The sequence below is a fragment of the Dromiciops gliroides genome, chromosome 2 (genome assembly GCF_019393635.1).
Source record: "Dromiciops gliroides isolate mDroGli1 chromosome 2, mDroGli1.pri, whole genome shotgun sequence".
NCBI classification, from domain to species: Eukaryota; Metazoa; Chordata; class Mammalia; order Microbiotheria; family Microbiotheriidae; genus Dromiciops; species Dromiciops gliroides.
Window position 1 is genome coordinate 447,664,703 of NC_057862.1, and position 13,437 is coordinate 447,678,139.

Sequence of the window (13,437 nt, forward strand, 5' to 3'; positions counted from 1 at the left end):
GAAGAACTCTGCACAAGGTAGGCCCTTTATAAATGTTCCCTGAATGTAATCAAACAACTAGGTGTCTGGAGATGTTTTCTCATCTCTGCTCCACCAACACCAAGTCACTTCCCCAATCTGAGGCCTTGTTTTCCTATTTGTAAGATAAGAGGGTTGGACTAGTTGCCCTCTAAGGTCCCTTCGGCTTTGATAGTCTATCACCAAGGTGATGGACGGATGGTTAGTTACCTTTTGTTTCTGTTGCCCCCACGACAGTGAGGATACCAGTGTTTTCAGGCTTCCACTTGTCAATCCATAGGTGACTGATTGGGTCATGTTTTTCACATCAAGAAAGGAGAATTTCCTCCTGGAACTTGCACCCTCTTCCCCAGAGTTATTGTCACAGACATGCAAGGAAGAATACACCGAGTGGGCCTTCTCCTTCTGCTCTGCTGGCAGAGGGAGGCTCCTGCTGAGGCAACACCATGTAAGGCGAGGCTCAGCGCTTAGGGAAGGGAAGGAGCCCCTGGCCCCTGAGCTCCGAGGGTACCCTGAGTGTGAAGTCAGGCTGATTTGGGGCCAGGCTGGGGAATCTAGGGGCTGGGCAGGAAGAGCATGGCAGTAAAAGCTTTCAAATGAGTGGCATATGCTGGTATTCTCCAGTGACCTGGGAGAGCCCTCTGAGCCTTCTGGAGGATGCTCCTGGCCATCTGAGGAACCCTCACACAACTCCCAGCCCTGAAGCAAGTGTTCAGAAGCATCCCAAGAAGACACTCTTCTTCCAGATGTGGACGTCACCAGTAGAGTGGTACTCCCTGAATGGAGCTGCCGGAAGAGCTGCCCCTCCCCTTTGATATCAGTGGCTATGAGAAAGCTACTGGTGTACACAGAGGCAAAAGAAACCTTCTTCTCAGAGATCTGTTTGGAGCAGCATGTGGCTTTGCCTGTTGCCTCCTCAGCTGTTTGCACCTTCCTGACTGTTGTGTCTCCAGTGTCTCCTCCCACTGGAGTCCTTTTCATCCCTTCTCTTGGCTGGGTGTGTTTGGGGCTCTCACAGCCACTGGCTAGCTCAGTAAGCGTACTGATGGAGTGGGCTGGTCTTGGAGACAAACACGATGCCAAAGCCGTAGTGGATGTTACCCTTTTAAGCTGCGGCCCCGGCCCACCTGCTGGACATTCTGCCTGGGAGAGAGATAAAGGCCCAGCCAGAGAAGCAACCTCATTTGCCTTTCTGCTGCCTCTAAGGGACATATCTTCCTGTTCTTTGTCGGTGGTAACTGATAATTCAGTTCTAGTCTCTTCCTGAGGTAACTGGAGGATATACTTTGGAGAAAATACATTGTCCTTCTGAGGACTGGGCAGCCCAGAAGCTGTATTTGTAGCTGTAATGAAAGAAGGGAAACAACTTCCTTCTGGGGGCTCAGGACCCTTCCTGGTTCCTACGGCTGCAGAGTCACAAAATGAAGAGCGTTTGGAGTCTTTTCTGTTTGTTGATCCAAGCCCCAGAGTAGCAGAAAATGATGCCAATGACACATTCTCTGAATCTGAGACAGATGGTATGGCCTCTCCTGCCCCACCACCCTCACTGTTATCTGTCTGTCTCTCCAATCCATCAATACCCCTACTGCATTCACTTGGCCTTGCATCTAAGCCACTCTCTCCCCCATGGGCTTTATCCGTCCTAGATTCTGAGTAGGTTGCAGGGGAGGAACAATCAATCACTTTACTCCCCTCCCCTCCTGATGCTAGGAACACCCAATTCTTTTTACTACTCAGTTCCTCCACCTTCAGTTTTTTTCTCTCAGACGGCAGCTTTTCTGACTCTGGCAAGGTTTTGCCAGGACTACAGTTGTGCAGCCTCAGAACCATTTGGGCCCACTGACACCCTTCCTTGTCCTCTCCATCACTGGGAAGGATGGCTTCCTGATCTAGGGTGGAAGAGTCTTGTGAAAAGGGAGTGAAAGACTTCCTGTCATCAGCACTGAGGGCATGGGGGCATGGAGCACAGGCTTCCCTTAGCAGCTGGTGCATGCCATCTGGAGCCGGCAAAGGGTTCAGGCTACCTATGTGATTAACCATATTGGAGGTGATGCTACAGCTAAGCGTGGGGGAAGACCCAGCTCTGTTCACTCTAGGACGGGCACTGCTTCCTACCAACTGAGGCGTCTCCTTGTGTTCTGCAAAACTACTCTGATTCTCAGACAGTGAAATTGCCTGGGCTTGCTGATGTCCAATAGGGTCAGGCTCTGTAACTTTTGCCCCTGGTGGAGACATGACCTGGTTGCTCAAAATAACACCCCCACACATAGAGGCCCTGGTATCTCTGGGTCCCGACAATTCCTCTCTACTCTCAGCTTCCCTTGTGTCAGAGCCCAAGTTTCTCATGTCACACAGCCTAGTTTCCCTTGACTTCTTGGTACTTTGACTGCTTTTCATTTTCTGGTATATTTTCTTAAATGTTTCATCCCCATACATTTGCCACTTCTCCTGGGAGAACATCTTCAGTTTTCTTTGATTGAATTTCTTTCCTGCTACCTTGCATCTCACAGAGGTCCCCTCCCCACTCAGTTTTTTCCCACCACTGTGATCTTCCGTTGGTGTCTGGTTATCAGCGGGATGACCTAGGGGCAGATCCTCCACTGCAGCTTGTCTGACCAGGGCCCGAGGGTGACTGCTGGGAAAATCCACAGACCTGGGTACAGAACTGTCACCATGCAGATGATGTGAGGAGGAAGGACTTGGGGATGGCTTTGAGAGGCAAGATGCCCAAGGGTTCCCTGCCTTTTCCTGGAAGGTTCTGGTGCCTTCAACAAATGGCAAGGAATTGCTCCTTGTGACAGGCACACAATCCACAGTGGTGGAAAACTGAGTGGGGACTGAATGAAAGAAGAGAGGTTTGGATTTTTCAAGGGGAGTAAAGGTGGATTTGACAGAGCATAATGTATTATTCTTCTTTCGAGTGGTATCAAGGGATCTGATGTCAAAATGGAAGGAGTCCTTGTAAGTATAAGGCATAGGGAGATCGATGCTTCCCTGCTTTGAGAGGATGGTCTTCCTGGGCCTGACATTGTCCAGCTGGGTGTCATCTACCACAGCCTTGTTGTGGGAGATGAGTTTGGAAATGTGCTCCTCTAGCTTCTTCTTCTCCAGCATCAGGGCGGTGGCTCTTTCCCCGGGATGGCCTTTGGCACCAGTTGATACCATCCCTTTGGGGAGACCAGGAGGAGTCTCACTCTCCGACTCCATACTGTGTTCGGACAGGCTGTGCAGAGGACTAGAGGACAGCACCTGCTGCTCCACACTGTCAGACCGGGAGAGGTAGCCTGAGTCTGTGCTCTCACATTTTTTCAGCTTGTTTTCAGACACCTTCAAGTCCCAGTGCTTCTCGGAGGAGGTTGCCTGTTGTCTTTGCAGTTGACTGTGCCTGCTGGCTGTTGGAGATCGCTGCTCTTGCATCTTCCATCTCTGGGACATAGCTGCTGGAAGAAGCCCTGGGGAAGTCCTGTGTGGAGGTTCCTTGTCTTCAGCCCCAAGAGTAGACCCATGACTAGGAGAAATCTCAGGTTTCATCTCCAGGCTCTTGAATGAAAATGAATTCAAAGCTGAGGGCCCCGTCTGCCCAGTTCCCTGGGTACTGGGAGAGGTATCTTCCTCCTGCACGTCCTCCTTTTCCTCCACATGCTGCTCTGTTCTGGAGGGCTGTGCATGGCCTTCTCCCGGCCTGTCACTGTCTTCCAGGAGGCTGCTGCCATCAGACTCAGATGACAGTCGAGTGTTGTTGATGTGTGTCTGAGTCCTTCTGTGTTTATACAGATTGCTCTGGGTCTTGAAAGCAATGCCACAAGTGGTACAAGGGAAAGGCCTCTCTCCTGTGTGGGAGCGGATGTGCTTCTCCAGCACGCTGGGCTTTAGGCAGTCCCGCCCGCAGTGCTGGCAAAGGTACTTCCCTGCATTCCGGGACTTGCCTGGGCTTCCCAAGGTTGTGCTTGAGCAGGAGGCTGCAGGGGACAAGACGGGTACAGCCCCAACAATGTTCACAGTCAGTGTTTGATTCTGGGGCTTCCTTGGCTGGGATGCTTCTGTCTTGTCTGAGTGTAGCAGTGGGCTCAGAATTAAGGGGAGGCTGCTGCTCTCCAGGCTAAAGCTGCTCCCACTGGCTACCAGCGAGTGACTTGGCTGGAAGCATCCGGACTGGACTGGGTGGTACAGTGGGATGGTAAGGGCCTTCAGATACACTGTTGGAGGCAGACTCTGTTCAGGTTGCAAGATGACAGGGCCAGTGAGATGTGGTGTTGTCTGCTTGCTATGGGAAGCCTGGAGGCACAGGGTCTGTACTGGCTGATTTGTGGCTGGTGTGGTTGAACAGCTGGCTGGGGGCCCCTCCATCTCACATCCTCTGACACATGCCAGGAATCGGAATGATCTGCAGGCAACAATCACAGATACCTGAGTTTACAGTGGAATATAAAATCATTGCATTTCAGTGCTGAAAGGTACCTTAGAGATGAACCAATTCACAGAATCCATTGCATGTTAAAAGGGAAAAGGACTTTAGAAATCAGCTAGTCCAACCCCCTCATTTTGTAACTAAGGAAACTAAAGCCCATTTAAGAGAAATCACTTGCTCCCAGGATACAAGACAGATCTGTAACTTGAACCCAAATTTCCAGACTCCTAATATAGTGTTTCTTCCACTCCACCATTCTTTATCTTCGCAGCTCATCTATAGCTCAGCTAGAAGAACCCTGGGATCTAAACTCCTCATTCAGGGCTCTTTCCATCAATGCCTCCTACCCCAACAAACTAAGCCCTTTCCTATCTCTGTGCTTTGACTCATGCTGCTCCCTTTGCATGGCGGGCCCTTCTCCCCTCTGTACCTCTCCAAATCGTACCCATCCTTCAAGGTCCAGCTCAAGCCCAACCTCCTCCCAAAATGCCTCAGCTCCTTGGTCATAACTCTTCCCAATTAACTCCAAAACCACTTACTGTCTTTCCATACATTTAGAAATTGACTATCTTCCATTCCACGTCATTCAATAGGTATTTGTGGAGTGCTGACTACATGCCCAGTACTGTGCTATGTGCTATGGGCATATACAGATGAGCCAGAAAGTACTCCTCTCAAGAAGCACAATTTATCAAACACACACATACACACACAGATTGGGGAGTGGGGGAGAAATACCTTAAGATTAATTTATACTTATCTCAGTTTTTACATTGTGAACTTGTGTGACCCCATAGAAGTCATTTCCCAAGCTGGACCTCACTCTAATAGTCTATGCTTTAATTTCTAAGATGCTTTACAATCCTAATAGTCTCTCTGCTCTCAACATTTTAAGTTCACAGGCCATTCCAGCACTGAAATACCACGTTCTAAGGTCCGTCTCAGCTCAGACAGTCTACATTTTGAAGATCCTCCGAGTTCTATGATCTTATGCCACAATCCCTACCTTAAAGGATCTTATATTCTTCTTGGGAAAGTCAAGACTAACACAGGAGAAAAAATAACATACGATGTGTATCTAAGTACTGTCTGATTATATATTTTCATTTGTATGGGAGTTCTGAGAAGGTGAAGATCAGTACCAGCCAATGGCCTTTACTAATAGAAATACTATTAAATGAATGTCAATGAAAAACCAGGAAATTGTTGTTGTTTAGTTGTGTCTGACTCTTTATGACCTCATTTGATGTTTTCTTTTCTTCTTTTTGGGGGTGGGGGCGGGGCAATGAGGGTTAAGTGACTTGCCCAAGGCCATACAGCTAGCAAGTGTCAAGTATCTGAGGTCAGATTTGAACTCAGGTCCTCCTGAATCCAGGGCCAGTGCTTTATCCACTGTGCCACTTAGCTGCCCCCCAAATATATATTTTTATTGTGTTTTTATTGTTTTGTTTCTCCTTTGGAGGCAATTGGGGTTAAGTGACTTGCCCAGGGTCACACAGCTAGTAAGTGTCAAGTGTCTGAGGCTGGATTTGAACTCAGGTCCTCCTGACTTCAGGGCTGGTACTTTATCCACTGCACCACCTAGCTACCCCATTTGATGTTTTCTTAGCAAAGATACTGGAGTGGTTTGCCATTTCCTTTTCCAGCTCATTTGACAAATAAGGAAAGTGAGGCAAACAGGGTTAAGTGACTTGTCCAAGGTCACATAGCTAATAAATGTTTGAGGCCAGATTTGAACTCAGGAAGATCAGTCTTCCTGACTTTAGACCCAGTACTCTATCCACTGTACTACCTGCCTGCCCAGAAAGGTGACTTCCCTAGGGGTCAAGTAGCTATTTACTCACTGCCTTATGTGAGAAGCTATACTTTTCGGGGACAACAGGGATCAGACTATAAAGATTATATGCCTTTACTCTTCATAAGTGGGGTTCCTGAAGCATCCTGCTGGCTTTTCATAGACCAGGAACGTTTTTCCTTGTTTCTGCCCTATGTGCGCAGTCAAGTAGTAAGCCAACTAAATCTGGCTGGGCCAGTGACCCATCTTCTGGTCTTTGCAAATTGACTTAGAAGAAACAGTTAACACCAATTACAAATGAAACCAAGATTCAGACTGTGGCTACAATTCTGATGCTATGACCCTTAGACCTTTTGTGCAACAAGCACAATTCCAGGGACCCTTTCTCAGCTCTCCACCCTCTAGGAAAAGACAGTCTTCCCTCCACATCTCGGAGAGGCCATGAAGCAGACAAGAAAAACAACTGGATCCAGAATCAGATGACTAGTGCGTGAGGTCTGGCTTTACTTTATTAACTGTGTGATCTTAAGGAACACACACTACTAACTGGGATTCAGTTTCCACAGCTGTAGAACAAGGGGCCAGGAGGGGTGGGAAGGGAGAAAAGATAATGTCCAAACTCCAGACCCATATACTCTTTTCATGAAGTCCACAACAAGAGCTGCTTGATAATACTGAAGGAAGAGCTGCTTGATAAATGTTTGTTGAATGAATGGGCACTAGATAAAAATGTTTGTTGAATGAATGGTTGAACTTGGCTGTTCCTTCAAACAAATGGGAGTGTGAAACACTTAAGAGCTTAGATCACCATTACCATTGTACCTTCAGAAGTTCCCTTCCTTGAAAACTGAGTTTGGGTGAGTTGTTTCGTTAAAAAAAAAAAAAAAGTGAAGGGAAAATACATTTAGAGATAAAATAGGGGCAATTCCAGTCCTAGCAGGAAAGAAAGATTAAGATTTTTCTAAAAAACACTGTCAAGGACCAGTTAGTCTGCCATTTTAGGAAACTGGGATCCTAAGAAGTTAAGTGATTTACCCAAAAGCACGCAAATAGTAATTGCCAGAGGTGGGACTAAAGGCAGATGCTCTGCTTCCAAAGTCAGAATTCTTTTTACCACACCATGATGCCTCCTGTGTTTTGGGGAGAAGTAGGGTGGGGGAGTGACTATGTATTCCCATAGGATCCATGGATGGATTTTAAAGGATCACAAACTTGGACCAAGAAAAAAATATTTTCATTTTCACTAACTTCTAACTAAAATTTAGCATTGCTTTCAATTGTGAGGGTTTTTTTTTAAATCCTAAAATGCGTCCATGATACACACAAAGGTTAAGAACTCCTGGCCCATAGAGTTCTTCTGAAGAGCACAAAAATTTTTTAATCCAGTAGTGCGTGATTGAACCAGGATTGATCTTGACATTTTTCAGGCTGTCTGGGGAATTATAGAATGAAGTGGCTTGCCTAAGGTCACATGGTATACCGATGAAATATCTGAGATCAGATCCAAGCTGGCTGACCCCTACCCATCTCCCAGGTGTTTTTATCCTTAATGTAGCTAGAGGATCAGAGATCTTCCAGTAGGGTCCTTTGTAAACCTTGAAGCACTATAGAAGTGCTAGCTCTCATCATCATCATCATTATATTATTTGTAAAAGGCTCTGAATCTTCTTCTTCCTTTTTTTTTTTTTTTGGCAGGGCAATTGGGGTTAAGTGACTTGCCCAGGGTCACAAGCTAGTAAGTGTCAAGTGTCTGAGGCCGGATTTGAACTCAGGTCCTCCTGAATCCAGGGCCGGTGCTCTATCTATTTCCACCTAGCTGCCCTGAGGCTCTGAATGTTCTATAGCGGTGCTTGAGTTCTGATAAAGGAAAAGAAGTTAAAGGTTAGCTGAATTGGAGGCTAGAGACTAATTGCTATAAGGTCTGGAAGAAATCATCCAAGGAAAAGGAGCTGCTATTTTCTTAATCATTTTGGTTGGAAGGAAAAAAATCCCTGAATGAGGTAGGGATTTAATTTAACAAGTACTTCTATGTTTCAGGCAGATGCTAGGTTATAGGAATACCAAGATTAACAAAAAACAACCAAAGAAGTCCTATCCTAAAGACATTATGTTCTTAAGGGAGCAAATGGGGAGTGGGGAAGGGAGAGAAGATAAAATGCACACAGAGCAATAAAGTGAAAGGAAATACAAAGTAATTTCCAGAGAGTGAAGGCACTAGTGACTGGAGGGTTCAAGATAGGTTTCCTGTGGGAGACGGATAGTGGTGGGCGGTAGGGGAAGTGGCAGGCACAGTTATGAGACATGAAGGTGAAAGATGATAAGACATCGAGGGGAATTTGTGTTACCAAACTCAAAAGGAAGCATAAAATTCAGAGATTACTTAGTCCAACTCATACCTGAGGAGCCACTGTACTAACTATATCCCTAACCAGGATCAATCGTCTCCAGACTGATAACCTCAAGTGAGAGGAATCCACCACCCCCTGAGACAACTCATTCTGAATAAGAGACAGCTCTAATTGCTAGATAGTTTTTCCTTGCATCCAATAATTACTCCTAGTTCTGCCTTGGAGGCAGCTAGGTGGTGCAGAAGATAGAATGCTAAACCTGGAATCAGGAAGACCTGAGTTCAAATCCAGCCTCAGACACTAACTGTGGGCAAAAAGTCACTTGACTTCTGTTTACCTCAGTTTCCTCATCTATAAAATAGGGATAATAATAGCATCTAACTCCCAGGGTAGTTGTAAGGACTAAATGAGATAATCGTAAAGTGCTAAGCATAGTGCCTGGCACATAATAAGTACTATTTATAATTGTCAGTTATCACCATCCGTATCCTTATTATATTACTCCTGCTTCTGCCTAGGAGGCAGCTAGGTGGTGCAGAAGACAGAAAGATTGCCCTCAAGTCAGGAAGACCCAAGTTCAAATTGCTCTCAGATACTTATCAGCTGTGTAGCCCTGGGCAAGTCACTCCACTTCTATTTAACTCCATTTCCTTAACTTTAAAATGGGATTAATAATAGCTCCTATATCAGAGGGTTATTGTGAAAATCAAATGAGATAACAATTGCAAAATGTTTAGCACAATGCCTGCTTATTTCCTTCATTCTTCTAAGGGCAAAGCAGAACAAGTCTAATCTCTAAATCCCATGACAGCTGGTCCCATACATGCATTCTGCAGTTATCCCTTCCCCAAGTCAAAACCAAATCTTTTTTCCAAGCCCACACATATCCCCAACACTTACATGTAAATATTAAAATTGAGAGATGTTTAGGTGCTCATTTGGTGGTATAGGACATAGCTGGTCAGGTCTTCTTGACTCAAGGCCCAGCACTCTAACCACTGTACTACCTAGCTGCTACTTAAAACTAGCAATAATTGATGGAAGGTGCAGAGAGAAAAGTGCTAGACTTGGGATTCAGGGAATCCTGGATTCAAATCCCACCTGAGACTATGAACCCTGGGATCAAGGGTAGCCACTAAATGTCTCTGAGTCTCAGTTTCCTCACTTGCAAAGTGGAGATAATAATTGTACCTACCTCACAAGGCTGTTGTGCAACCTAAATGAAAACCACACTGAAAACTCTAAATAACTGTATACATGTCAGTTATTATTAATTACCCTCTCTGGCCCTGTTTCCTCCTCTGTACAATGAGGGGTTTGGACTAGATCATTTCTAACGCCACGCCTAGCTCTAAATTCTATAATCCATTAACTAAGTCCTATGTCAAAAAAAAAAAAAACCCCAAGCCATTACACACTAGAGGAGAATTATAAACAAAAACTCTAAGCGCCAGAAAAGAACAGGCTAACCACACAGTCCTCTAATTTCCATACCCAAATTACCTGGTTTCCCTTGAGAAATAAACTGCCTCCCTTTATCAGCCTGACATAATCACTGAGGTCACTAGACTCTTTCGTTTTCTTGGGCCAGCAATTTGAGGAACTTATTCAGACCTGTAAGATACAACTCAGCAGGGCCAGATATAAGACTTTCTCTGAATAGAAGCACAACCAGAAGATTCCTTCTGGGGTATCTGTTCAAGTGCCACATAAGGTCAGAGCACAGAACAGCAAAAATAACAATCATAATAGTAATAACCTACATTTATAGAATGCTCACTCTGTGCCAGGCCTGGCGCTAAGCACTTAACAATTATTGTCTCATTTGATCTTCACAACAACCCTGAGAGGTAGGTGTTATTATTATCCCCATTTTACAGATGAGGAAACTTGAGACAGACAGAAGTTAAGTGACTTGCTGAGGGTCACAGATCTAAGAAATGTCTGAGGCTGGATTTGAAGTCAGGTTTTCTTCACTCCAGGCCCAGCACACTATCTGGTCCTTCTTTACATTCTAGAGGTCTCAAGCCTTATTGTTGTTTTCATTCAACTTATGATTTCAGCCATGTAAGATACTCTCAATGTGGACATTTTCTCCACTAATGAAGATCAGCAATTAATCTGTAAGTTACAGTCCTGCAAAGGAGCCTAGTGCACTGAGAGGCAATGGCTTGCCCACTAGAACATAGTCAAGCAAGTAAGCAAACAATTATTAAGCACCTACAGTGTACTCAGCACTGTGAGGGAGGCAAAAATAGAACACTATGCTCTCAGGGAGCTTCTGTTTTCTCAGTCTTGAACCCAGGGTTCCCTGACTCCAAAGCCAGCTCTCTATCAATGAAGTCATGTTGCAAAGTGATATCCAAAGTGGTGCAAAGTGGAATGCAGTGAAACTTGAAAGCCAAAGACTTGGTTCAAGAGTTCTGCTACTTAGTACCTGTGTTGTCTCGGTCAAGTCACTTAACTTCTCTATGGATCAGTTTCCTCATTTGTAAAATGGGGAACACAGTACCTGCACCAACTGCCTCACAAGATTATTGTGAAGTACAAAAGCACTGTGTGAATATCTGTATTTTCTAGACTGGAGCTCTTTAAGAGATGCTATGTCTGGGCAGCTAGATGGCACAGTGGATAAAGCGCTGGCCCTGGATGCAGGAGGACCTGAATTCAAATCTGACCTCAGACACCTGACATTTACTAGCTTTATGACCCTGGGCAAGTCACTTAACCCTCATTGCCTGGCAAAAAAAAAAAAACAAAAGAGATGCTATGTCTGAAAAAGTCACCCTCTCAATGAGCTTAGCAAACCTGGTCCTTTGGTGAGATATACATACTCCATCTCTAAACCCAAATTTAAAGGTTTGCCAACTTGCAGGACACACCAGAGCTCATGTCCTCCTGAAACTGGCAAAAAGCAACTAGAATTGTGCCCTAGATGCTTACGCCTGGGGACCGCTTCTAGAAGCCCTACCCCTTCCAGTATCTGCTGTCAGACGCTACTCCTTCACCTGGCTCTATGCTACCAGGCCTCCTATAGATGCCACCCCCTTCTCCTAGGGCACCTTCCCACCTGAACTGTGTGAACCATGATCCTCAGCCTCAGGGAGCCACCAGGTCTGGGGACTGTGGGGTAGGGAGCTGTACTACTGTGGGAACTAGAAGAAATCCTCAGGAAAAGGAGCTACATTTGGAATCCCTTTGGGAGAGGAAAACCCCTCTATAGGATAAGGATTGAATTGGACAAATATTTATGAAGTGCTTAGGCACCAGGGACACAAAGAGAAGAGAAAAAAAACCAAGTCTCTGTCCACAGGGACCTTCTATTAGGGTGAGGGAGGGCAAGAGATGGGTAGAATGAGAAAAAGAACATGTACATAGACCAGCAAATACAAGGTCAATATAATTTCCAGGATTAGTGTGGAATCCACTAGGGATGGAGGGAAGGAAGAGAAGAAAGGAGAGAGGGAGAGAAGAAAAGAAAACTTTTATTACACACTTACAATGTGCAAGGCTTCATTGGGAATAGAAATACAAACACAAAGGAAAGCAGTCCCTATCTCAAGTAGCTGACTTCCTAATGGGGGAAGACAAGACACAAAAGGGACCTAAGGAGGGAAAGGTCATGAAGGTGCCCAGAGCTAGGGCATGGTTTTGAAATGGAGAAAGGGGGGCAGCTAGGTGGCGCAGTGGATAAAGCACCAGCCCTGGATTCAGGAGGACCTGAGTTCAAATGTGGCCTCAGACACTTGAGACTTACTAGCTGTGTGACCCTGGACAAGTCACTTAACCCTCATTGCCCTGCCAAAAAAAATATGTGGAAAGGGAGGGTAATAAGGGCTGGCTGACCTCGTCTCATTCACAAAATGGAGACTCCAGAAAGATCTCACCAATGGGGGAAGGGTACCTGCCAGGTGGAAAGATATGCCAGGGTGAGAAGACCAAAAAGATAGTTGGATGTTCCAGGGCAAAGAGGCCCCAGATGCTGTCGGAAGTTAAAGGAGGAGACACAACTGCTAAAGCATAGTCAAGAGTAAAGCCAGGAGAGGAATGATGGAAGAATCTGCAGTGAAGGCTGTTCTCCATTAATCACACCTACCACGATTGCTACATATCCCCATAGTAAACTCAGTCTTAGCCCTCCCCACAGGCATATTGTCTACTATTCTCCCTTTTTATTCCACATCTGACACACATCCTTTGTGTGGTACTGAGGAAAGGTTGCTGAGACCCTGAGTTCTAATCTTGGTGCTGCCGCTTGCTGACTTTGTGTAAGTCACTTCACACTTTTCAGACCTCAGTTTCCTCATCTGTAAAATGCTGTTTGGACTAGGTTATCTGTGATCTATATCCCTTCTTCTCATACCCCTTCCATTTCTTAGGGCTCATTGAAACAGCTTTCTCTTGATATCATCATGCCTGCACTCCGTCCAAGACTGCTGCTCCTTCTCTCACACTTCTTGTTAGAAGAGGGATGGTCATTTTTCCTTGCTCCCACTGCCACTTTTTTTTGTGGGGCAGAAAGGGTTAAGTGACTTGCCCAGGGTCACACAGCTAGTAAGTGTCAAGTGTCTGAGGCCAGATTTAAACTCAGGTCCTCCTGAATCCAGAGCCAGTGCTCTATCTATTGCGCCACCTAGCTGCCCCCCATGGCCACTTTTAAGACCTTCCCCCTGCCACCATCCCTCAGCAACTACCTCTTTCCCTTTCTGGTTCACTTCATCCTCTATAGATCATTGTTGCTGTCTCCTTGGGACCTCTAGGTCTTCCTCCCTCTTCCCCAATAAGTTTAGTGTATCACCCCCTCTGGGACCACACCCACAACTGTGCCCTACCATTCACAGGCTGGTGTGTTCACTGGGCAGGTGTCT

General features: G+C 45.8%; 1 protein-coding gene across 1 annotated transcript in view; it reads right to left on the minus strand.

Moving 5' to 3' along the window:
* Positions 1-13,437, minus strand: part of ZNF831 (zinc finger protein 831) — a 99,024-nt gene that overhangs the window by 48,643 nt on the left and 36,944 nt on the right. Inside the window, exon 2 of the mRNA XM_043988853.1 lies at positions 229-4,402. Within this exon, the coding sequence (XP_043844788.1) occupies positions 229-4,365 (4,137 nt within the window). The 5' untranslated portion in view covers positions 4,366-4,402. The remainder of the gene's footprint in view (positions 1-228; positions 4,403-13,437) is intronic.